This window comes from Pholis gunnellus, assembly GCF_910591455.1.
Source record: "Pholis gunnellus genome assembly, chromosome: 14".
In the NCBI taxonomy this organism is placed as follows: domain Eukaryota; kingdom Metazoa; phylum Chordata; class Actinopteri; order Perciformes; family Pholidae; genus Pholis; species Pholis gunnellus.
In genome coordinates this window covers 15,344,415-15,370,132 of record NC_136541.1, presented here as the reverse complement: position 1 = coordinate 15,370,132, position 25,718 = coordinate 15,344,415, and the positions used below count along the sequence as shown (strand labels likewise).

Here is a 25,718-nt window from a genome sequence, read left to right as displayed (position 1 = left end):
AGGCCAACATCTCACCCAGTCCATCACTCTATAGATCTGTGTGTGTGTGTGTGTGTGTGTGTGTGTGTGTGTGAGAGAGAGAGACAGGTTCATAATAACTGTCATGCTTCTCTCTTCTTTCCTGGAGGTATATCGGGTTTCAAGATGTCAGTGTGCCAACAAGGCAGATATTAATCAAAACGGGGCTGACAAACGTCTTGGGTGAGCTGCCAGAATTATTTGTCTGCGGTGTGTCACTGCGGATTAGCTAGAGGCAATCTTTGTCTTATATTTCATAGGTATGGGACTATAAGATACCTTGTGTAATGCAAGTCCAAAATGTGGTAGACAAACTAAAATCTCCTCTGAACTCTTCCCCTATGGCAAATTTTCCTTTTTGAGGTCGTAGCATTTCATCGTCTCATTTTTGTTTGCAGCCAGTGGGTTATATACCTACACGGTATATTGGTGCATCTTGAGATTTTATGCAGAAAACTCGAGACGTCTTCTCATTAAAGCTCTCGCTCACACTGCATGCTTTGGAAATGTAGTACGTTGCTGTGGGTTTAGAAGAACTGACTCAAGAGTACAGGGCAAAACTATTTTTCAGTTTTTTTTCAGCAATGGCCTCGCCTTGGAGGGCTCCCTCTGCGTCTGGGAAGCCGCTTCCTTTGCGTTAACAATGTGACAAAGTGCAGCACTCACACACAACCACATGAAAAACCCACACAGTGTTTCTCATGTGCACACAGACATACAAAAATATCCACTCGTTTTTTTTGTTTTTCCCACAAATGACTGCACACCGTGCAAAATGCATGCACTCACACAAACAAAGGCAGGATGCACATAGTGTAGTTTCAGGCTGTCACAGAGAGAACACAATACAAAGCTCAGCATTTAACAGCATGACAGAGGCTCTCAGACATTCCTTCCAGCAAAGTGCCAAAGCTTTGTTTCCATGTCTCTTGTCTTACCAGAAGTCTCGGGGAGATGGATGAAACGCTCTGAAAGATTCATCTCCTCTCTGTTCATCAATGATTGTGTCAAGTGATCGCTGGGGCTTGAATGCGGTTCAACTCTGTGGAATGATACTCAAAATAGCTCTTCTGAGGCTAACCGCTGTCTTTGTCTCTCTCTTCCTCTCTTTTTCTTTCTTCTATGCAGAGACCGTGATGGACACTCGGGTGGCCACAGCTGAACTGGGCTGGACGGCGTATCCTAATTCTGGGGTGAGTCAGTTACTGTCAACACATACGCATCCTGACTGAAAAAAAATGGTTTCAGACGTTTCTGTTCAAACTCTTTCTGTTGGGAGAAAGAAACCCAGTGTGCGCATAGAGATCTACGGTCAGCCAGACAAATAGACAGGAAGGCAGGCAGGATGGGAGTATAGACTTAAGTAGTGCCCAATGAAGCTCCTATTATGGGTATTATTTTCTCTCTGTCCCAGCTCATAATGACTTAATGATATAATGGCTCCACGTAAGCCCCAGACACAGTACCTAAGTCCCTGTAAATGGAGGCTGGGGGGATACCATAGACATAATGATACTGTAATGATACATTTATGCAGGGCAGTGAAGGTATTAGGATGAAACGGGGAAGGAGGAGCTAAGAGGATGGAAGCGCTCAGGGCTTTTACAGATTTTAGGGGAACTATTTTCAACTTTCCGGTAGTTTCATGCACATAAAAGGAGTTAAAAGGAGGAAAGTGCAAAGTCATCAGAATGGGGACAGTGTTCGTTTTTTTTCCCTGAAAGAATCACACTATCAGACGTATGATTGCCCTATTACACTAATGGGCTTAAAGATAATTCTAAGGCCTTGTTCTCTGTGCTGTAATTCTATAATTCAATGAAAAGCTCCATAGACCAACATTGATAGCATGGATCTTGCAGGAGTCATCCAGAACAGACAATCACTGTTTCCTGCATTTTCTGGGTCTTTGGGTCTTTATGAGGCATTTTACACACGTGTAAATGAGGCTTTTATTGCTTTTGAACAGAGCTTTGGCTCTGTTTAAACATTGGAGAGTGTGGCAGTCCACGCTTTTTCTTCTCTCCCTAAAGGAGTACTAACTAAAACAACCTGGACCCTGGAATAACCTTGTGTGTTCATTTTATGTACGTAAGTGTGCGTGTGTGTGTGGGTGCAGAATCCTAACAGGATCTTACAGCGGCGGAGGTCTTGCTTATGTCTGCTCCTGTGTTGCTTGTATGAATAACATTCATCCTAATGAAGATATATAGATACATGCTACATACCAAATATAGTTACATAGTTTTCTAGAATCAGTAAGGGAACTACTTTAAATGCATTTTTATTTCACTGTATCGAAATACAACTGGATTCAATTTAAGATAAGATGAGGAGCTTGTGAGCAGACTGTCCTCACCAGAAGAAAACTTAAAGTTAAGCAACCGAGTATGTTGCAGGTGAGCCAACCAATGGTTAAAATGAATGTTAAATTGTATTTTGATTTCAAAAGTCGTACTTTGTTATAGTGAGGATGCATAGCTTGTCACCTCACCGCAAATGAATTGTTTAGTGGCCTTTGAATCGTTTCATTTCTTTGCTCTTTTAAGAATTCCACACTTTTTTGCGCAACATCAGTCTTTGCACCAAACCCGGAGATTCTGAGTTTCTTCTTTAGGGGCATGTTGGTCTTACACCCCGGTGCTGTTCACCCTGACTACTGTGAAAGGATCAGTTGGGTCGACAGTTACGCACTTACATAATATGCAATGGAATAGATATATAATAAATACATATTCTTTCCCCCCATGGATCAGCCTCACACTGTCACATCCTTTTCTCCGTGACGAGAGAATATCCATTTAAGACCCACTGAGTAGAGACTTCTCCGGTGGTATTTCCACCAGAGCCTGTTCAGTTCAGCAAGCCTCCAGGCACACAGAGCCTCCTGTCTGTGTTGAGCATAGTTTTTTAAGATACTCCTGGTGTAAAGGTTTTAGGCAGCGAGACCCTCTGTAGGGAGAATACACTCATACCGCTCACTGGAAGAACGTACCACTTTTACACGGCTGCCTTGACCTTACTGGTAGTGTGTGAGTGATGCAGCATGGTGCATAGAAATGCACACTGTCTCACACACACACATATGTGCACTTCAATACACACACAGCATTCTGCAGGTTTTTAATTGGTGGATTTTTCTGTTGCGTGAGATTCAAATATGTAATTATTTCAAACCTGCAATATCTGATCATTTCCATGAGCCCCCCCCCCCCCCGATTTGGAAATCCAGTATTTAATCGATAATCAGATATATTTGACATGTGTATTCCATCTCAGCGTAGGTATTTAATGTAATGGTCAGCTGAAGGTAAATCTCATAAGAATGACTGTAGCCCTATGGCGGTGTCAATGTAAAGATACATAATGTACAGTACTTGTATGACTACACATGCTTATTTCATTGATCATGTGTATTTGTTGGTATAGCCAGTATCTATATGGTCAACTGATCTCCTTGCGAACCTGATAAATGCCTCTCTAACGCACACAACAGGAGAAAAGGCACACACACACTAGTGTTGTCCCTGTGCTATTCGATACATCTCATTAATTTTCCTTCAGTAACTTCTCCTTCAGGAGTTCATAAGAGGTGTGTGTGTGTGTTTGTGTGTGGCTGACCAGAAGGGTTAATTTTGAAGGATTGCAGAAGCAGCATCATTAGTTCCAGTGGTGTAAACACGAGGACATATTAGGGTTGGCCACATGAATGTATAATGGAGCGACAGTATGCGAATGCACACCCTTGTGATAGCATCTGCTAGAGAGGAGGGCTCAGAAGGAAAACAGATAGAAACAAAATTATGATATGTGCTCTCTTGCTCCAGCTTTTATTGTTGCATTTCAGTTGGATATATTCTTTCTTTCCCCTCTGTGGACTTTCACCTCCAATGTATATGTTTCTCTGTTTCTGTTTGACCTCCATCCTTGTGAGTCAGTCCTCTCGTTCTCTCTCTGTCTCTCTCTGACGCTGTCTTACGCACATCTTTACGACTTTATGACAAATTAAATAGGTAAGAAATAATAAATAAAGACACTCAAACCTGGGTTTCTTCATCAGGTTAACCGATTTAAAAGAAGATAAGTTAAAGGGGACAGATATGCTCATTTTAACTTTCTACTAGAAAACATTTTGATGCTTTAATATTCATTCTGTCTGTCTGAACGCTCCATTTTAGCGCCTATCTCTTTAGGACCCCCTTTAGAAAAGTCCTAGTCTCCTCTTGGTGCACCTTTGCGGAGATACTCACGTATATTCTAATATGTATTCTATATTCTAATGAGCTGCATGTGACATAGGAAGGGCAGCAAAATCTGAATGGCTTGTTGAATCACGTGCTTTTAGATCCAGGCAGCCCACAAAAACTGACCGGGTTGTCTTATTTCATAGTTTGTGGCTTGGTAGGCACTCCAGATACCCAAAAGCACTGAACCTGTTCATGATGTGTCCCCTTTAACGCAACCTATTTATTCTAGGAAAATAATGATTTCCTTGTCATGTATACAGATTTCTAAAGGGTTTTTATATGTGTACATGGGCATGATGAAGACCACATAAAAAGTCCTACAGCGAGGTGAAAAGAAATATCTGCAAAAATAACGAAACAGCTCATCCTTTGAACCAAAATGATTAAATCCAGGGTCGGTCTTGAAGTATAACTTAGAGCAATTAAAAAGTTGAACCATTGCATAATTTAGTTTGCAAAAGAGAATTTTATGTTGGGTGTATAGAACATGACAAAATAAGTGCTCCCACTACAGAGCCATTGCTTAACAGTCCAAACACCATTCCCTACATACCATGTTAATTTAAATACAATTAAACAATATCTCTCTAGACATGGTAGTGCACAGGCAGAAATCTGATTACTCGCCAATTCAATGTGAGTTTTATAGCTGTCAAAATTTGTAATTGTGTTATCTGATTTCCTGCTTGATTCCTCACAGTAATCTGGTTTCCTGTGTGCATGATGTGAGCATAGACACTGCAGAGAAGCAAATAAGGAAGGCGACAAATCTGGGTCTCGTATTACAATCCTTTAAGGGAATTTTATGAGGAAAGGAGGGAAAAGTGGGAATGAAGAACAGCAGAAGAGCAGGACTATGTGTTTCGAAGAGCAGGATAGAAATGCTTCGAGACGCTGTGAGGCTCGTAATGTTAACTAGCCTGTATCACTATGGTATACCACAGGGAAATATAGAGATACTAGAACCATAAAGGCACAGTCATATACCATGAAGAGCCAGCGTTTAGCCCATATGCTCCAATATATTATTCTTTATGTCTCTGCTGTCACATTTTCTACGAGCTTTTCTCCCTTCTTTGCCATTATAAGCAGTGACGACAACTTAATAAGACCCCTGTTGTAACTGGAGAATGTTCCCTGAAAAACCCACAAAAATGTTGATGGTGATCGAAACTGTAGGAAAATAGAAAGAAAATCTTGATGCTTTTCCTTCATTTTGATAAATGGGGATTGAGATTAAAAAAAATGCTTTCGTTTTGAGAGGGAGCGGACGGGATTAGGGGAGTGAGGAGTGAGGAAGAGAGTGAGGGATGAGAGGAGCTGGGAGAAGAAGAAAAACGGGAGTAATGGCGGAGGAGCTGAAAAGGGTTCCAGGATCAGCAAAGGGGTGTGAGGAGGGACGGGGATATGGAGAAACTGGAGTGAGAGAAAAAAGGCAACCCTGTAGAACTGCAACATCCAGCTGTGGGTGTGCCTGTGGAAGAGAGCTTGGGTTAACGCATGTGACTCTGAGAGGTCATAGACAGAGTTCGGTGAGAGAGGGGGGGGGGGGGGGTTGAGGGGTCAGCGGGGTGGCAGGGGCTGCGCCGTCAGAGGCTGTGGGTGCTGTCAAGCATGTAGAAATAGAGCAGGTTGGTGTGGTTATAAGGGGCTTGGGGAGAAGAGGGGTAAAGAGTCAGCTAAGTGAGCAGAGGGAGGAGGGGTGTGGAGGATAAATGCTGGGGGACACAACGGACAGGAAACGGCTAGTGGAGTGAGACGCCAGCAGAAAGATGATGAGATTTTGGAGAAATCCCCCTGTCATTTGGTTGAAGCAGGTGCAAAATAAGGGAAGGAGACAGAATGGATCTCACCCTGACATGTTTGTTAGTATTTACACTCCCTTGTATTTCCACATGAGGACTTGTGTGTGCTCGCGCATATTTCAAGTGCCTGAGTTCGCCGTTGCATATCTCCACCGGCATATGTGAGCGTGCATAAGAGCAGGTGTTGCTGGATAGGTGTTTTTTGGGGTGGGTCCGGCCTTGGCTTAAGCAAAGCTCCTGTGGGCCTTGACTGGACAGGTGTCAGCATACACTCAGCGATTCCTAAAGAGCACAGATAGATCCTTAACAGCCATCTCCCCATCTGCTGACCCGACTCAATACACCTCAATTATTCATATCGTGACAGACAGACAGGCAGGCAGGCAACGGGCATCAGGGAACATGGGAGGGAAAAGTAAAATGAGGAAAGTGAAGAAGAAAAAAAAAAAAAGAGCGAAAGGTGGAGAGTAGGGAGAAAGAGGCTGATTGGAAGTAGATAATAAGAGTCGGAGAGATGGAGTCACAAAGAGAGAGAGAGGGAGAGGGAGAGAGGGAGAGGGAGAGGGAGAGGGAGAGGGATGGAGGTGAACTCTGAACCTGCAGAGTTCGAGCTGAAATGGAATGAGAGGAGAAAAACGACAGTGAGTCATGCTGGCTGCGCTTCAGCGGCCAGGTGAGAAGAGTGCCTTCATTACATGCACACACACACACACACACACACAGACGGATGGAAACTGCACACATGTATAAAGTGTGTATGTGAGAATTTAGCACATGCATATATTCACATATTAATACATAACTCCCTGTAAACTCTTCAGGAATTACTGTACGGTTAAAGGGAAGTTTAAACTATATCCAGGCAAGCACGTACACACTGTCATTGTCATATCAGTGAGACCTGTTTCATTTTGCCTCCATGGTTATTGAGTGTGATTTAGGAGTGAAGCCAGACTGCAAAATTTGCCTGGACTTCAGACACGGACATCTCTGCTCAGGATGAAGATCAGAATAGTAACGAATCACTTAGATCACAATGCAACCACGGCTTTCTGTCCTGTGTGTGTGTGTGTGTGTGTGTGTGTGTGTGTGTGTGTGTGTGTGTGTGTGTGAGTGTGTTTGTGCATGTGTGGCTCTGTGTTTGGGTGTGTGTGTGTGTCTGTTTGTATGCCTATGTAATTTTGTTAATCTGTGTGTAGAACCACTCCCATATCATATTTTAGCTCTGAACATTTGTATTTTTGTTGGATTTCATTCACAGCAGCATCTACATACAGAGCAGACCATTACAGTATGTGTGCAACACAAACAGAATATAGTCACAAGCTAAATCAGGCTTCATCATCATCATTTCTTTTTAACCTTTTCTTTTCCGCATTTTTTTTACTCGCCTCTTTGAAAATGAGATAACATGTGACGACCTCAAATATTTATTTCCTTCCCGTGGATTTCCCCTCCATATTTCACACACAAGAATTCTCTTGGATGTATTAGGAGCCAAGGACAGATTTTGCGTCAGAGATGAATAAAAGAACAAAGTGATAGAACTAGGGCAAAAAAAGAATGGAGGAAATGAGTCTATCTTTAATTTGGCATGAATTCGGAGGAGTGCGAAGGAGTGGCTGGAGGCTGACTTATGTGTGTGGGAGTGATTGTGTTTCTGCTGCGGTACCTGTAGTACCTGCTATTTCGGCAGCCCTACAGAGCTGGCAGAAATCCTCCATTTATTTCACCCTCACCGACTTTTTCCGTGTCCTTTTTTTTTTATATCCTGCTTTTCTTTACTCCAGCTCGTCAGTCTCAAAGCTAAGACTGCCTTTTTGCTCTATATTTACCTAACCAACATCCCTCACCCTCACTCCCTCTCCATGTCTTTGTGTCTGGAGGATATAGGGCTGTCAGGTGTCCTGCTTTGAAGGATTTTTATACACATACACACATGCGCACATAGACAGGCTGGGGCCTCTTTGCAACCGAAAGCCTTGATACCTTGCCATTCTCCTGTCCCCTGCTGACACGTTCTTTATGGTTTGTCCCTAAATGGCCTCGCCTTGGGCCATAGGGGGCCAGGGATCCTGCAGAGCGACAGCTTTCACTCTTTCACTCCCTTTCTGCATTTATTTCACTCCCTTCACCCCTTGTTAATACACTCCATCTTTGTTCATCATTTATACACCTCTCGTCCACTCTGAATTATTTAAACTCTTACTCTTATTCTGCTCCATCTGTGAATTTTTCTCTCTCCTGCCCTTCGTCATCCACTTTTAGAATTTTCATTTTCTTCTCTTTGCATACCTGCTGGTGCGTGGGCACATCTCCAGTTTCAACATAGACACACAGTTGTGATGAATCATTAAGTCGTCCTTATGATCCTCCACAACAGATCCATAAGGTTGATTCTTTTACACAGGGCGACTCCAGGTAATGTTGCCTCTGCAAACTGAAAGCCCCGCTGAGGCATTGTGAGCTGCATGCTTTCTGTGAAGGTACTTGAGTGGGTGTTACCAGGTCATCCTGTAATAAAAGTCTTCAGGAAACAGTTCTCTGTTTCAACACAATTACATTACCTTGTTTTTGTCCCTTTTAAATGCATCGTTAAGTGGATGAAGCTTTTTATTTTTAGGCACACTCATTTGGGCCTTATAAGATAATTGTGTAAAGACCTGCGCAAATTACCACGTTAAATTAATAATTGGAGTCTGCTGACACTTAGAATGACTTCTGTAGTAGAAAATGTTCATGTAGATGTAACAATATGTGAAATGGGAGGTAGAATTTCTAATTTAGAGTTAGAACCATCGTCATTCATTTTCATTGCCAGATGTTTCAATGGTAAGAAGTGATGAAATAGAAGTCGTCCAGTAGACATTGTTTCTATTTTAAACACCAGCTACTGTATAAGTCACTTGTTTCGGTTTTTCCACCCACATACATACAAAGTAACCTTTTAAAAGCTCCACCACCGCCATCATTCTCTGTGAATTATGTTTACGTTAATAATAAGACCTTCATATTTTAAATCTTCTGTAGGAATGATGAGGCTAAATTGCCTGTGGTTAACATTTAAATGTCATTCTTCTTGGCTGGAAAAAAAGAGCATTTGTGTTCATTCTAAGCCTTCACTGAATAACTACAGTAGCAACTACTACGACAATATCTGTGAGGGATGTGTTCCCTGGCGGCTCAGTCTAAAAACATCTTTAGCTCAGCAGATCGACTGGCGCTTCAAAGCAACCAGCACGTAATTGAAAAAGCGAGCGTAATGATATTACAAAAGTTGGAAAGAGGAGTGGGGTAGTGGGGCGCCTGAGTGGATTGTTCACTTGAATGGCGCAGCGTGATGCCACATTATGTGCATCTCGTACAGGATCTGAAAAAAAAAAGGCATATCAAAGACTTCTGGAAGCATGGAGACGAAATTGCACATAATGTGTCAACACGGCATATTTCACACTCGCTATAAACACAAATTTGGTATAAAAGCCCCAATGAAGCAAAAAAAGCCTCGGATAGTTTTTATTTATACTTAGCAACATCAACATGATCTCGCTTGCCTAACACCTCAGTTCACTAAATGTATTGATCGGGGACCTGGGCGTGGCCGGGGAGCAGATCTCCAGTGTGTCTCATTCTGATGCAGACGGACGGAGTTCTATTTGGGCTCAGTCAAACTGTGGGACTGTAATTATAGAGTGGCTGGGATCTGGCAGGACTGGGAGTGTTTCAGACATCACCATTTCCTCCCCATCCATCACATTCAGCCGGGCGGAACTAGGCCACAGATGCCGCGCAAAATAATCATTCCCATGCAACTGGTCTGACAGCAGCCCTCATTCAATAACACAGCTGATCAGAAATGATAATAGCAATCATGCCGCTGCATATTTTAGAGGCCCAAGTCTGATTGTGTGTGTGTGTGTGTGTGTGTGTGTGTGTGTGTGTGTGAGGAGGAGGAGGAGGCGTAGCTTTCAGAATAGGTGAATTCACAAGACCAGCATGTGTCTCAAAGCTTGTAAGAGGACGTGAGTAAATGTAGCTGCAGTTATTGTTGCCAAAGCAAACCAACTGTTGCTCTACATGACATGTCCATTCATTTGACTTCAAAGAACAGATGCAAAGGTTGAAATGCAAATATTCCCACTAAGCCAGAGGGAGCCCTGTAAAGAAAAAAAACTGTCTTGTGACTACCGTCAGCGGTGAGCTTTGCAAAATGAGATGAGCATCTTTCAGCGGGGGCATAAAGAGTTCAATCCCTATCTCAGCTTTTCATGTGCAGCTGTAATCCACCGTCCTTCAGAGACCTTGGCCTTTGCAAATATGTCAACGTGAATTCCACCTGCATGTGCACCCTTCCCTGTTCTTTTCCTTTCTCCTTTTATCAAAAGCCAGCTCTTTAAATGCTGATTTATTCATGCTTAATTATTTAAAAAATGAATTCTATGAAGGTATACTTTCCCTGCCATAGTACAATGTTGTGTTGCCATGAATAACAAATAGGTTCATTATTGAAATATTCATCCTAAGCTTGGTGTATGAAAAGCAATCTCCTGCTTGCCTCCACCCACATGTTTTAGTCCTGCATTGATAGATGAACAGACAAGTCTTGGGTAGAAAGTGTTCACAAATGTGCCAGCCATTTTATTCCAGCTATAGTACTATTGGCAGAAAAACTATATAAATACAATCTAGTCCTGGAATTCTTTGGGGATCCCCCCCAAAAAAAGAAGCAACCTTTTGAAGGCTATAAACTCAAAGTTGAGTGCTTTAACTGAAAAGGGAACACATCATTCAGGTGTAAACTGCACCAGCAGAGCGTAGTCTGGGACAAAGTTGAGGGGAACATGATGGTGGTGGAGCAGTTACATTTGGCCATTGCTGTCCACTGTTAAGTACACCTCTTGCCTTGGGTCCTGCTGTAAAAGCCCATCATCAGACTGAATAATGGGAGTTTTGCTGGCCGTTCAAGAAACAATTTCCAGGCGATCATCTGCTATTTACGATGGCATTTTGTAGACCTTTCTAGGCAGAGGAGCTTTTAATGGGGAAATGCTCTGAGCTGCTCGTCGTCCATCTGTGTTCAGTATGTCTGAGCATGTAGCTGTATTAACTGGTGCTGATGGATTTTAAAAGCAGTGAGTTAGTGGGACTCTACTGAGAATCAGACCGTAGACTGACAGATCAGCCCAGTAGATGCTTCTCTTTCTCCATCTCGTGTAAATTGACTGCCATTAGTTTATGAGCTTAAAGTAGTCAAGAACCGTCTTTGAGTATGTGTAGTTAAGCCTGAGCCACAACCAGACCTATTGGCTGCCAAGAGTTTTGGCTGGTTTATATGACACCAAATAATTGCTGGAAAAATGGAGCCCCACGAACAAAATTGGGGAAAATGGCAACAACTAAAAAAAAAAAGGTTCAACACTTAATAGAGTCTCCCAAATAGTGACGGCATCGAAACATTGATACCACTGGCACCCATGTAGTTGCGTTTGACCAATATACAATGGTCAGCTCTGCAAAATCCCCAGAGCAGGGACTTTTGGGGGATAGGAAGTATGGCTCAATAACTACATTAGGATCTAGGTTCCTTGAGTTGAAAAGCAAGTACAAATTCTGAGGTCCGAAAAAGGTTTCTGAAAATGTCTGTTTTTCTAAAACAAAAGATGAACGTGGTGTAATGGGCTATATAAGCTTTTGTACTATTCGCAGGCCAGACCTCCTCTCCATAGCTTTTGTTATATCTGTATCAAGCTCGGCTGGAATATTACAGCATGTGTGCTGGTGGCTCCTGTCCTGTTGCCACCATGCCTGCTCTAAATAACGCATTAGTCCAGTCCATTTCTCCTATTATTGTCCACAGGTGTTACATCCCTACGTGAGCTCACTGTTGGATGCTGTGGTCCTGTGGTAGAGCAAGACTATGGCCATCCGAGCTGCTCTGTGTTATTTTACCCTTTGAAGGTAATGGCAGGAGATCAATGTGATGAATGGCTTTTATGAGGGCAGAGTATTGATGGCTTGATGGCAGCGAGCTGAGGCTGTGCGAAGGGGAACATCAGCCTGAATATATTACCCCCATTCTACTAGATTCCTTGTGTTTTTCTTTTATCCGTCACTCTGTCCTTTTCTTTCCTCTGCCCTCTCTTCTTGCTCAGCTTCTAGCTCAGCTAGCTGTGACTGGTCATTAAAACAAACATTAAGTGCTCCGTGAATCCATAGCTCCTCCATCTCCTCGCTACTGCCCATAAAACAGTGAAGGCATAATGACACACACAATGGCCACACTTGACAATCAGGGGTAGGGAAGAGAGTCTCCTATATTACTGGCAAATGTAAAGCTATTAGAGTGGAGCCAAAGGGTACATTTGGTTGGCGTAAAAAATAAGTGTTGTGTAAAAAGGCTTTGAATTTGTGTCTGGTCTTTCATCAGCAAGAAAGTTTGTGTTCAGTGAGATCGGTAATGATAAAATAGACATAGCGATGTAGAAATGTGTACAGTAAAACTGATTAGGAGAGAGCTGACTTTATAAAGGCACATAATAGACTCTCGGAAGTGATGTTGATCCGTCTCATCTCTCTACCAACTGTATTCATTTTGTTTTTTATTTAAATTTCATTAAGATGCAATCCACATCCGCTACCGCTCTGTGGTGTCCTCCCTGTCAGAGACCATTATCTCTTATCATCTGAACTTAAACGACAACTACAGCAGGGAGAACATGTGTTGGAGTAGTACAAACGAGGACTCTGGAACACAGAGATCACACTCCAGTCTCCAGTCTTCCACACCTTGTTCATCTTGAGCCGATATGAATGATACATGGCTCGAACATACATCTGCGCTTATGTCCGCATTGCATGGACTAAATATACGCAGTGCAGGACTAACAGTGTCATATTAAACACAAGTCCTCGAAGAGCAAATGGATGCAAGGACCAGGGAATTCCATTATCAGTAAGGTGACAGGTGATGATGCCTTCTCTTCTCCCTCTCCTTGGGCAAGGTCAGAGAGATGTCATGGAGAAGTGCTGGAAAAAGATTTGATTTAAATGATGTACAAGGAAGAGCAAAGAAATAAAAGTAGAAATAGGAAGCCTAGGCAGTATTGATGTGACTGCAGGGCGTGTGGCTGCTTTTTCGTGGATAGTGTCCTTGCTATTTAAATGCATGTGTCACACGCATTTCAATGTTGTTAAAACAGGGAGGAATGCTAACAATGCTTAAGACTTCACACTGATGTTAATACTCAGAGTAATCAAATGTTTTGCACCTACAGAAGCAGAAATGTGTTGCGTTGCCTCAAGCTCTTCAGCAGCAAAACAACGGCCAGCAAATCAATATGTGGTCGGTAAACCATCAAATTATGAACAGCACGAATCCCTGAGTGCACACACACGAGCGTAAATAGCAGCTGAATACAAAGCGCTGGAGGGATGCGGAAGTTTGATTTCTGCTAAGTAACTGATGCACCTGTAATAGTTTTCCTTGTCTTTGACACAATGGTGACACCGAATATCTACCGAGGAGGAAATAAAGACAAAGAAAATTGCAGCTCATTATTATATGGGCCAATGAATATCTGGACAGATTTGCCTCGGGCATCTCTTTGGCGTGAAAGATGGTGGTCATTTGGCTAGACGAGGGGCGGTGAGGACCCCCTCCTCGGCTGGAGCAGACGGGTGCAGAGGAGCCTAGGGCTAGCTGTATTAATGAACAGGCAGTGCTGAAAGGGACAGGTTCCTGTAATGCTGATGAATGGTCATTACAGAGCAGAGACGAGGGGAGAGAACAGAAGGGGAAGAGAGGAGAGGGTGAGGAGAGTACAACAGAGTGGGCACTGAGGGAGCAGCGGTGGAAAAAGGCTTTAATTTGCACCTCAGATTCCTGTAAACTCGTTTATCATGTCAGCGGTGTCACTGTTCTCCACTCGTCTTCTCCCTGCCCCCACCTGACCCAAACCTTCTTGTTTTTTTTTCCTCCAGATATTGCCACGTATTCCTCGGGCCAAATAGTTTTATGATCTTAATTGTTTTCGGTTCATTTTCTAACCCTAAATTTGACGGCCCACTATCCCCTGTTTCTCGTCTCACGTTGTTTTTATTGACTCATCTGTCAAGATTCTCTGAAGAAGCCTTTCCGTGGTTTGACCGGTTGTCGGGGCTGTTGATGTGTTCACCTCTCCTTTAGGTCTGATTGGGCAGCTGAGGCTTTAAAGGTCAGAAGGAGGAGGAAGCACCAATAAATATATGCTCACAAGAAACGTGAACTAACTGGACGCCCTCCTACACACCTATAGACCTCATTAACTCCTCCCGGCCTACAGCTGTTTGTGGCATTGGTGGGGTCGGAGGAATAAATCTGTGTGCCAAGCTGTCTCTTCAAATAGGAGTAAAAAGAATGGTATTATTACAGACAGTGGAAGTGATCTGAGGAGGAAATGTAAAAAAAAAACCTGTTTCAAATCACTCTGCTCCACAAAATATTCATTTCAAGTCAGTGTGGCTTTTATGTGACTGTCGTAATGCATTCTGCTTTTGTATTTCTTTTCCTCCTGTCTGCTCTACAGCTGTATGCCAAAAGTGTAACACACACACGTCACACATCAAAATAGCTTTACAAATTAGAATATCACATTTAGAATATATTAGAGCCTGTCCAACTTTTGTGCAGCTGGACAGGTATTCAAAAATGTTTATCTGAAAGCAAGCTTCTAGGCAACCGTGTTTTCATTTCAGTAATTTGTCTTTCCGATTCGCACTGATTCCAGCCAAATGGTAATGGCACATTTTCATCATGATTTTGTGCACTGAGTTAATACCCGAAGGAGCCTCTGATTCTCATCCAACATACTTTCTGGGTCACACCTGCAAGAAATGGCCTGCAGTGTATTTCAGTTCGGTCTGCAGGCAAATGCCTTTCCATCAGACCGGCTCGTGGCTGCCACGTAGCAGTGCCCATCTTTCTAATTGTAATTCAACAGTGCATAATCTTGAATTAGTTACAAAACCATATTTTGTAACGCATCGACTGCGCGCCTCGCCTATTTCGGCCTCGATGGCGAATAGCAGCACATCCAAAGTAATTACGGGGTTTACACAGTGGCAGTACACGTACTGCAGCAGTTGAGCGTATTCAGAGAACAAGACGTGGTGTTTTTGTTGTTGCTGCACTTCAAGAATTGTTTATAATTCCAAAAAAGAAGGATGTGTGTATTCTCAATGGCTCAATAAACCCCACAGCTCGACACAGCTGATTCCCTTCTGTTAATCCAGGAAGTAGACTCCAAGTTAGTGCCTTAGGGAGATTACTGATATGTGTAAAAATGATCTGTGGCTTAGCCAATATTAGCATTCTCTATCAAAAAATGAGAAAGCACCACAGCCTTACCGCCACTGATTACTAATCAACCATGTGCACTCTTATCTCTCCTTCTCTTTCTGCAGTGGGAGGAGGTGAGTGGCTATGATGAAAACCTTAACACAATCAGGACCTACCAGGTGTGTAATGTCTTCGAGCCCAGTCAAAACAACTGGCTCCTCACCACCTTCATCGACCGGCGGGGATCGCAGCGCATCTACGTGGAGATCCGCTTCACCGTGCGCGACTGCAGCTCCATCCCCAACGTCCCCGGCTCATGCAAGGAGACGTTCAATCTCTATTACTACGAAACGGACGCTGTCATTGCCACCAAAGGCACCGCCTTCTGGATGGAGGCCCCTTACCTCAAGGTGGACACCATTGCTGCGGATGAAAGCTTCTCGCAGGTGGACTTTGGCGGACGCCTGATGAAGGTCAACACAGAAGTGCGGAGCTTTGGTCCATTGTCGAAAAATGGCTTCTACCTGGCGTTTCAGGACTATGGCGCCTGCATGTCTCTGCTGTCAGTCAGGGTGTTTTATAAGAAGTGCCCGAGTGTGGTCCAGAACTTTGCCATCTTTCCAGAGACCATGACAGGGGCTGAGAGCACCTCCCTGGTAATTGCAAGAGGAATCTGCATTCCCAACTCGGAGGAAGTAGATGTCCCCATAAAGCTGTACTGCAATGGAGACGGAGAGTGGATGGTTCCCATCGGTAGCTGCACATGCAAGGCTGGCTTTGAACCTGACAATGGCAACGTATGCCGAGGTAAGTAATAAGTAGAACGACATACATTTGTCATTAACGTCCTTTAGTTGCTATTTGAGAGTGTCACCTCTGATAGATGCAATTCTTCGCTTTTTATCATTCTCCCTTTTTTTGTTTTTAAGTGAGGGACTACTCATACTAGAACAAATCACTTCATTGAAGACAGGTGACAGGAAATTGTGCTATTTTAGGCTTGCATATAACAAGGCGTCAGCGTACCTTGGATCACAGGTTTTTTCGCATCATTGCGACGTTTGAATTGATTTTGTTTCATGCGTTTTGCTGAGCATGATGTGCCATACCTCTTCCTTGATCACATCCACCTCCGGCGTACTCGAAAGGCATATTAGCATTGATTCTTAATCTGCAGCGAATGCCAGCCTTCTGTGCAGCCTACTTTACAGATGGCGAGAGGTTTGATTCTGCCTCAGCATGATGTGCGGAAGACTAAGTTCTAAGGAATAGATAATGGCGCACACATAAAGACGAGGTTAATCTGGGTTTTCAGTGCAAGCTGTCACTTTCTCTCTCTCTTATTCTGTCTGTCCTCTAATGCACCTTTTACGCTCTGCACCGTGTTATTCACACACACATACACACACACACACACACACACACAAAGAGAAAATTTGCTCAAGGTGTCTAATGATAATATGAGTGGCTCAGGGCTCTCAGTATGGCGCAGTATTGGTTGGCCTACCTCTGGAGGTTAGCTCGAGAGTGTGTGGAGCCCAGATAAGATTGATTGACGCACATCTGCTCTGATCAAAAAACCGATATGAGAGTGCCACATAATCTACAAAGCACACTGTGTGCGACTTCGCTAACTGGATCCTTCTCACATTGCAGAACACACCCACACCCACACCCACACACACACACACACACACACACACACACACACACACACACACACACTCTCACTCACTCCGTGGCTAAGGTGGAATGACTATCAAATGAAAATGACGAGGTAAAGGTTGCTTGCCTTCCGTTAGCTCATTACTGGAAGTTTTCATTTCACATCTAACTTTGCCATCTCATCTCATCACAACTGTGTTTTACATTGTTCACAGGTCATTTCATTTTACATGACTTTCGATGATTATTATCTTTTTGTTTCAGAGGAAGGTACATTCAATTTACATATTTTAAAAGCAACTTTATATTCTAACCCACACCGAGGGAAAACGTATTTCAGTGCATTATTTGCAAACGAATAATTGAAAGATAGCAGACTTTAGTTTCCCTGCTGCAAACCTTTGTTCCAACTGTGTGATACTCGAACTACAGCATCACTATTTGCAATAGAAATCTGACCAATGGGACTGCAGTTAATTGTATTTATTTAAGACTTCCATTTTACCCGGCTTGTTTTACCAACTTGTTTGCTTTCAACCTAGTTTTTATTGTAGTTATACATTAGGTAATCTATAAACACATGACAGAGCATATTTAGAGTGTGTGGAGGATAAATATTTGAGGCAAAGTTCAGTACAGGAGTGTTAAAAGAAATTAGCCAAATAACCTCCCCTATCCTCAAATGCAAACAAACCTTCAGATTTGTTCTGCAAAGTTAATTCGATGGTGATCCGTATCTGTCTTTGTTCACCCTTTCTCCACAGAATGTCCTTTTTTCCCTCTATCATTACATTACTCTATTATTACCTAAACCATATACACACTCACAGCACAGTAATTGGAGCCTAAGGTATCCTCCAGTGATGGTAAGAGGCTTTATGTTCGTGGGGGCTTTGGCACTGCTGTGAACACCAAAAACATACACAGTCCCCAGGTAGTCACCGCACTACAAAGACTCTTTGAACAGAGGAGGAGATGTATATTTCCACTAATTCCCACAATCCCCCTGGTTCCCTTCTCTCAAGTACCCACAGCAAGAAGACTTCCTGCTGTGTTCAGTTTGACATGTCTCTCTCTGATGGAAATGCAGCATTATGGGAGGTGTAAGAAACAGCCTGTGGAGTGAGGGAGTTGTTAGTGCGTAGCTGTAGTAGACTGTAGGAGTATAAACCTGTACAATGTTGTGCGGGTTTGACCTCAAACCTCAGGACACACACAAGGGAGAAAAAGAGTTGGACTGAAGGAGAGAAACGGATGATGTTGCATTTCTACCTCTCATAGCTGGCATAGTCTCTGGAGACTCGTTTTGAATCTGTTCCCTTCTCATCTCTTCTCTTCTGAGAGGCCCCTCCAATAAGAGCAATCTCAACCTTTTATTTTCCACAAAGTCTCTCTTCATGGTCTTGTAATTTATTATTTAAACAGGGAAATCTAACCTTAAAGTGCTTGCGGAAGCTGAGTACTACGGGCAACCAATCAATTGGGGGTTGGTGCAATAACATGGCCTCAACATTGGGTCTGAAGTAATTGCCCATTAGAGATGAAGTAACAGGAACAGGAACAAAACGAATATGAGATCACGCTGACATGATTTCCCTCATTGAGAGCAACATGAGAAGGAGATATATAACATGGGAAAGGGAAGGCACTGTGGTGCTTAAAAGCACAGGGGGAAATCAAACATGGAAATAAATTGCTTTGTTTTGAGCACGGCTCGACAATCTGTTGCTTAACAATATTGTCTGAAAATATCATAGGGAAAATAAAGCGTAGAATCTGCGCCTACACATCACCTGCTTTGTAGAATATGGGAAATCATCAGCGTTGCTTAATAGCAAACTGGCTAAGGACAATATTAGGTGTAAAGTATATTAACCTTTTGATGTCAAAACGAAACACACATTCAGTCTACAATACTCGTAACAAAGCATCCAGTCACTAAATGTTCAGTCTTGCACAAATCCATAGTTTTTGATACGTTCATCTTCTCCATAGTGAAAAGCAACTCCTGTGAAAGATTACAAATGTTGCTCTTAAAGCGACACATTAATAATTCTTTATTTGTTTACATATTGAGTCATTTGTTATGACAGAGAAAATTACCCTAATTGCAATAGGTTGTTTGTTAAAACTGTGTTTGTATGTGTGTTGGATCAGTGTGTGTGTGTGTGTGTGTGTGTGTGTGTGTGTGTGTGTGTGTCTGTGTGCATGAGCCTCCCTCTACCTGACTGTGCTTTCTCTAATCTATATGTTTTAATTAGTGGCAGGTAGTGGGGGGTGTGTGCGCGCGCGTGTGTGTGTGTGTGTGTGTGTGTGTGGCCTGCTGTCAGCTGGGCAGAGAGACCATGTTGAGTTGTTCTGTAACGATGATACCAGCATGCCATCCTCATTACCAGCTCCCCAGCTCCCACACAAGCCATTTGGGTACCCCCCCCTCCCTCCCCCCTTCTCTCTTCCTCTCTCTCTCTTTTTCCCTTTCTCCCTCTCTCTCTACCCGTTGGCTATGTAAGCAATCTGCTAAATATTTTATCACCTCCCTGTTAAATCGAGCAGAGACGCTCCAAATATCACCCCACTACCTCCACCAACAACGTAAAGCTTGTCTTGTGTGTTTGTGTGTGTGTGTGTGTGTGTGTGTGTGTGTGTGTGTGTGTGTGTGTGTGAGTGTGTCTTTGTGCGTGTGTGTCCTGATCATCTCAAGTGTCTTCAGAGAGACTGATTTGATGGTTTTACTGGACCCTCTCATGGTCGTTGTCATTGTTTCCAGCTGAGTGATTGATAGAATCACCTCGTTTAGTAGGTTTTGCTTCACATCCATCTCTGTGTTATCTTTTCTGTTTTTTTTTCATAATCTGATATAATCATTGATCATTTTAATGTTCCTTGTATTCTCATATATGGAGTGATTAAAACTCCCCGGTAAACTAATTATTCTGACGTGTAAACTCTTAAAAGTGAATGATGTTGGCACACACTCCTTCACAGTAAACAGCGCTAAATGCCATACTATGAAAAGCAATTCAAAACTTTGGACTGCCTGTTCTTCATTTTGCTGTTAACACTTTTTCCTTTGGGAAACGAAATGTTCTATGCGCTGATAAATGCCTGCCTGGAGTCTATAATGCTGGAGTCTTATTTTATGAGGCCCTCTTTTATATTGTGTCTTCTTTTGTAATTGGTTAACTATGCTGAAAGCTTATTGCTTCTCTTCTCTTCTTCTTCTTCTTTTTTTTTTTTATCTCAGTGGGCCATTCCTATGCAAAGATCATAGCTGCTCACCGTCTTCTCTACTGCATGGACTTGGAGACTGGGACAGGGACAGAGGATAGTAAAAGCATTGGAATGGGTGGAGCATTGTTTCAGCTATTGATTTTTGCAAAGTTACCATACAAGTGAAATAGGATATTAGTAAAAAACATAATGACTAATATTAGTATCCATAATATTTTCTGGTTGCTAATTTATAAAACTCATGGAATCTAACGCAGTGTCCATGATGATGTATTCATTAGTTGGGTATTTTGATGTTTAGTTCCTCACCAGAGCAGCCCTCTAGTCCTAGTATGAGTCTTCTCATATTTTCTCTCGTGTTAGGCTTCAGCGGGCTTTTGACAAGCTGGCACATTAATATTACAAATATTCAAATAACTTTATTTAACATTCTGCAGGCTGACAGTGGCAGCGGGAGATTCACAGCCCATTGAGCAAGTGCGCTTCCCTGGGCTAAGTGCCGATTTATCATGGCTGCCTTACTCCTGTCTAATGGCTGCCATCATGGGGCGCGAGCACACGCACACACGCACACACACACACGCACGCACCGACACACACGTAAACACACATCTTGGGCATACACTCAGGAAAAAAGTGTTAGTTCTTCCATGAGTGCATTTTTTAAATGTGAAATGTAGTGTTCCAGGCACATTTATCGTGTTATTAACCCTAGCCTGAAACCTTATAAACCCCTATAGAGTTCATTGTCACCGACACCTGCTGGCTTATTTCTCTGTGTTAGAGAGATTTGGCAAAAAAGTATTATTTAAAATGATTCCCAAAACCCATACAACCACTACATTTTATTTAAAGCTTTAAAGTTTGGCTTTGGAAGCTATTTACTGTAAATGTTTGCTTTTTCACTTTTCCGCTCCAGGGAGGCTTTGATTACTTCTTTATATGTCTTATCTGAGTGTAAAGGGTTTGGCAGACAGGACCCACAAAGGCCCGGTAAGCTATTAGAGCCAATTCCAGCCCATTTGGCCTTGTCTACTTACGTTCCCCAGAGTTTACTTCATTTGCCGAGAAGCATCCGTGTGTACTCCCCAGCACACACACGGACGCACCAACGTCTACCAAGTCACCTTGAAGCACAATTAAGTGAGCGTCTGACTCTTCCTGTTCCCATTAGTCGTACGGCAGCGAGGGCCAGTGTGACGAAGGCATAAGATGGAGTAGTGGGAGGAAGAGACGGAGAAAAGATGTAAGAGAGAGCAGAGAGTGAAAGACTTCTTGTTTCCATGGCTCTCAATAGGCTGAATAGGGGGATGGCAGAGAGCAGTGGTGAATGAGTGTGACCCAAACAAAACACTCTTTGAATTTAAGGCCCAAATAGAATATTTGTAATGACCCCAAACACAGATGCACTGCTCTCACTGCAACAGCAGAGTCAGTCCCTAATAATGTGAGGGGAATCCAGAGATTTTGTTCACGCATAATGGAAATACCCGCCACACACAGAGCTGTTCTTATCCCCCGTGGAGGGACACGTACTCCTATTATTTTTCACTCTTTCTGTCTTCCCTTTCACTCGCTGTTTTTTTTTTTTTTTTTTTCTAACCTTCAGTCCCTTACAGGCCATGTATTTGGTCACTGGGTTTTTTTTTCTCCAAGCAATTCATTGTCATCTCTCACTTGGTCTTTCCTTTTGCTGCTGCACAGAAAGGCTTTTTCACTCTTCCAAGATCTCTTCCAATCTTCACCGCCAAATCCAATTCAGTTCTCTCAATCTCTTCCTCACTTCAGTCTCAGTCATGTCTCCGTATGTCCTGTCCTCTCCTCTCCTCTCATCTCCTCTATTAGTGATGGACACTGGGTGTTGAGGCCAGTGAGGGACAGGGAGACAAAGGACCCCTAACATTCAGCAGATGGCTGGGGCTCCGCTGAATTTGCCCGTGTCACCCTCGCTGGCAAAACACAAAAGGCCAGCGCCACGAGGGGCTCCACTTCACCCCCTCACCCCAACCGTGACTCCCATCCATCAAATTCCTCATCTTCTGCTTTTAAGTTATGATGGCACGTTTAGGAAAACAACAAAGAGCTCATCAATAATGCTCTGGAGGAATCTCAGTTTCTATCTCTGTGTTGTCTTCACAAGGGACCAAAAGTTAAATGTCAAGAGAAATTTGGACAGCGCGTAGAAAACTTCACTTTTCACTCTCCTTGTACTTTTACTGCCTCTGCAAAACCACAACTGCAACTTTTCTTTTTTCTCTCCTCTTCCCCCTCTGGAGTGTGCTCTGGCAGGCGGTAATGAGGAGACACGGGGAGCCTCTCCGTAGAGTCGTCCCCCCCCCGATTGAGAATGTGCAAACACCAACCTCTCCATCGCCCCTCATTTGTTGATTCCCCCTCTGCCTCATCACTGTCCATCAATATTCACTGTTTGGCTAATAACACGGCCAGGCCTGTTTGGTTTGACGGCAGAGGGACACATTTCACGTCGAGGAAATTGTCTCATCCCTTCCTGGAGGTTATCAGCAGCAGCAGCAGAATGATGGATGTGGATTAGTCAAGGTTATATTGTGGAACTTGTGGACTGACGAACTAATTAGAATTGAATTGCAATTATAGTAGTCCAATTATAAATCCATGTGTTCTGTTAATTTCACATGTAGTGAGAACTATAGTCAACAAAGCAACCATGAAATAGGTGGTGGCCACATGTTCTATTACTGGAGTGGGTTAAAGGTTCAGCTTCCTTCATTTATAAAGAAAGAAAAAACTTCTAAGTGGTATCTATTTATGCAGAAATGCAAGTAGTTTTGCTTTTAGTTTTCAGATATCCATCCTAGGAATTTTTGCATCTTCCACTCTCTCATAGAGTAAATATCTTGAGTACAATAATCTATTTCATAATAGCAAAGTTAAAAGTAAAGGAGAAATTGATTTAAACAAGAAATGTGTTTTTTTTTCTTTCTGTGCCATCAACAAAATGGGATTCGTCTCCATTGTATTGGGGTGGCAGCAGACATTCCAGAATGAAACATGTATCTCCATACCTGTACAAATAAAACCCAAACTGTAGCTGTAAGAAGACAAAATATGTTGTATGCAATTAGTACAGGATTCAACTCACCAAGCCTGTGAAATTGTTTTCTTAGAGAAGTCTCACAAGATACAGTGCAAACATGGGCTTTTAATGGCAGTTGAGGTTGCACAGTCCCTGTAGATGGACTGAGTGAATCTGCTCAGCATACAATACAGTCAGCATGGAGACATTGGGCTTTGCTGTAAGCCAAACGTGCATTCATTTTCCCAAGCTTTGTTTTGATTCTGTCCATGTGCATGGGGGGGCTTGAAATCAATTCAGAGCTCAAAATCTCTGGACTTTGGGTCAAAGCTTGTAAGATATTTGTTCTCTTTTGTGGGAGGCCTGCACACAAATTAACAAATCCACACAAACAGACACACACACACACACACACACACACTTTCCATCAACCCAAGATGAACTTTGCGTGTCCAATTTCATAACCTAATCACGTTGGCAATAATTGCCGCACACTTGAAGCAAACAGCATTACAGTTCCACTTTAAGTGCTCCCTAAGTATCCCTGATTAAACATACTTGAAGAATTATGTACGTGTAATCTGTTATGACACCATGCATTACCCTAAACCAACTTGACTCATTCTAACTGGCCAGGTCATATCAAACACGACCTCAAAACCTTCACAATATGCAATTATCCGGCAATTAGACAACTCCCATAATCCGCATCGCACTATGTCATTGTGCGCATTTAATTGAATGTTTTCACTGACAGTCAACACAGCCTGTACTTTCCGGGGTCAGGACATGTGGTTCTGCAGAAACTAGAGAAAACGTCTCTTTGCAGACTGACAGACAGAAAGAGCCTAAACTCAATACGGCCTTCTCTGTGACAAATTATTGATCTTGGCTTTGTTGTCACTCCTCGTGCAAAAGACCCCCTGCTATGGCTGTCTTCCGAAAACGCCCACCAGAGAAGACATTGCGTGAATATTCAATTTTGGAAGCAAGACAGTGGAGAGGAGGAGTGTGTGTGTGTCTATCTTTATGTATGTATGTGTGTGTGTGTGTGTGTGTGTTGGGGGGGGGGGGGGGAAAGGCGAAAGAGAGGAAAAAAAAGAAAGAGAGCGACTTGGTAATCCTCTCTTTGAGCACTTTGTGCTTTGTGCTCCATTTGTTTACCGAGTTCCCACACTGGCTGGGGGCTGCAGCTTTTCTCCGAGACAGGAATTTGCATATTCAAACTTGTAGTCAGATCTGTGTGGCTCTTCATATGTATGTGTGTCCCTGTTTATTTCTATGCGAGTGTGTAGATGTCGTGAGAGCTTAGCGTGTCACATCGGCAACCCGACTTTAATGAAATCTTCAAAGTGAGTGTGGTGTTATAGAGTCTAATCAAGCCTGCTAACCTCTTAGACGGTCTCTTTTTGGGCTGCATTTTGTAATAAAACCCATCATGCTTTCACTGCTTGCTGAGTGGCAACAGAGTCTGTGTCAACAGGTTGGCTGCTGCTGCCTACGTGTTGCAGTGGACGGTGTCTCTTGTTGGCGGTTGGATTGGCTGCATCGAGCACCATATGTTACCGAACTTTACCATGACATATGTTACGCTACACTAAAACATTGAGGATTAGGCTTCAAAGTACAGTAAATGTCAATACTTGATACAGTTATTTTGTTCATCTCTTATAATTAACACAGCTGTCTCGGCATTCCGGTCCTCAATAATTAAATCGGCAGAATAAAACGGACTCAGTTCGATTCATGTGTTGTGCTCAAAGAGGTGACCTTTGCACATTGCTGAATTATGTGAAACCCAATTCATGCAACGCATAAAATCTGATCCCTGATTAATTTTGCGACGCACTCTATTAAAGTTGATAGCCTGTATCTTTGGTATTCCATTTCTTCTTGTTCTCCTCTCCTTTCACTTAAAAGTGCATTGTTCACGGACTAGTGCCAAGAATAAAGATGAGGCCACTTTGTGACCATGCAATGAATAGATATGGATTATTCTACCATCCCATAGGTATGCACTGCCATGGCTGGTGCAGTGTCTTTTGTATTCAGTAGTGTCTCTCTCATTCTTTTAAAGCAATTCATTCTGTGCACAGTCAAAATATGTAATCTGCCCTCAGTTTACATCTGTGTTTGCTGGGTTTAGGTTATATGGCTGCTTTTAAAAACAGGATCATATTTTCTTTGTGGTCCCACGTTAAAATAATCCTCAACCAATTCAAGGGCCAACAACGTAGTTACCCACTACAAGGCTCATCTGTAACTGGTAAAAAAAAACAAGAAAGATAATAGTAATTGTAGTTGATGCACTGAGAGACACCTTTTATAACTTGCCCTCTAACATTGTTTTATGATGTCAATGCGCAGTCCTAACAATTACA

The 25,718-nt window shown here is 42.8% G+C and overlaps 1 protein-coding gene across 2 annotated transcripts in view; it reads left to right on the top strand.

Moving 5' to 3' along the window:
- Positions 1 to 25,718, top strand: part of ephb1 (EPH receptor B1) — a gene marked incomplete at both ends in the record, with an annotated part of 137,100 nt that overhangs the window by 43,458 nt on the left and 67,924 nt on the right. Inside the window, 2 exons of one of the 2 annotated variants that reach the window (XM_079173575.1) lie at positions 1,147 to 1,211; positions 15,512 to 16,193. In XM_079173575.1, the coding sequence (XP_079029701.1) occupies positions 1,147 to 1,211; positions 15,512 to 16,193 (747 nt within the window). Of the gene's footprint in view, positions 1 to 1,146; positions 1,212 to 15,511; positions 16,194 to 25,718 lie in introns of those variants that run through there. The other variant, XM_079173576.1, reaches the window with a different exon arrangement.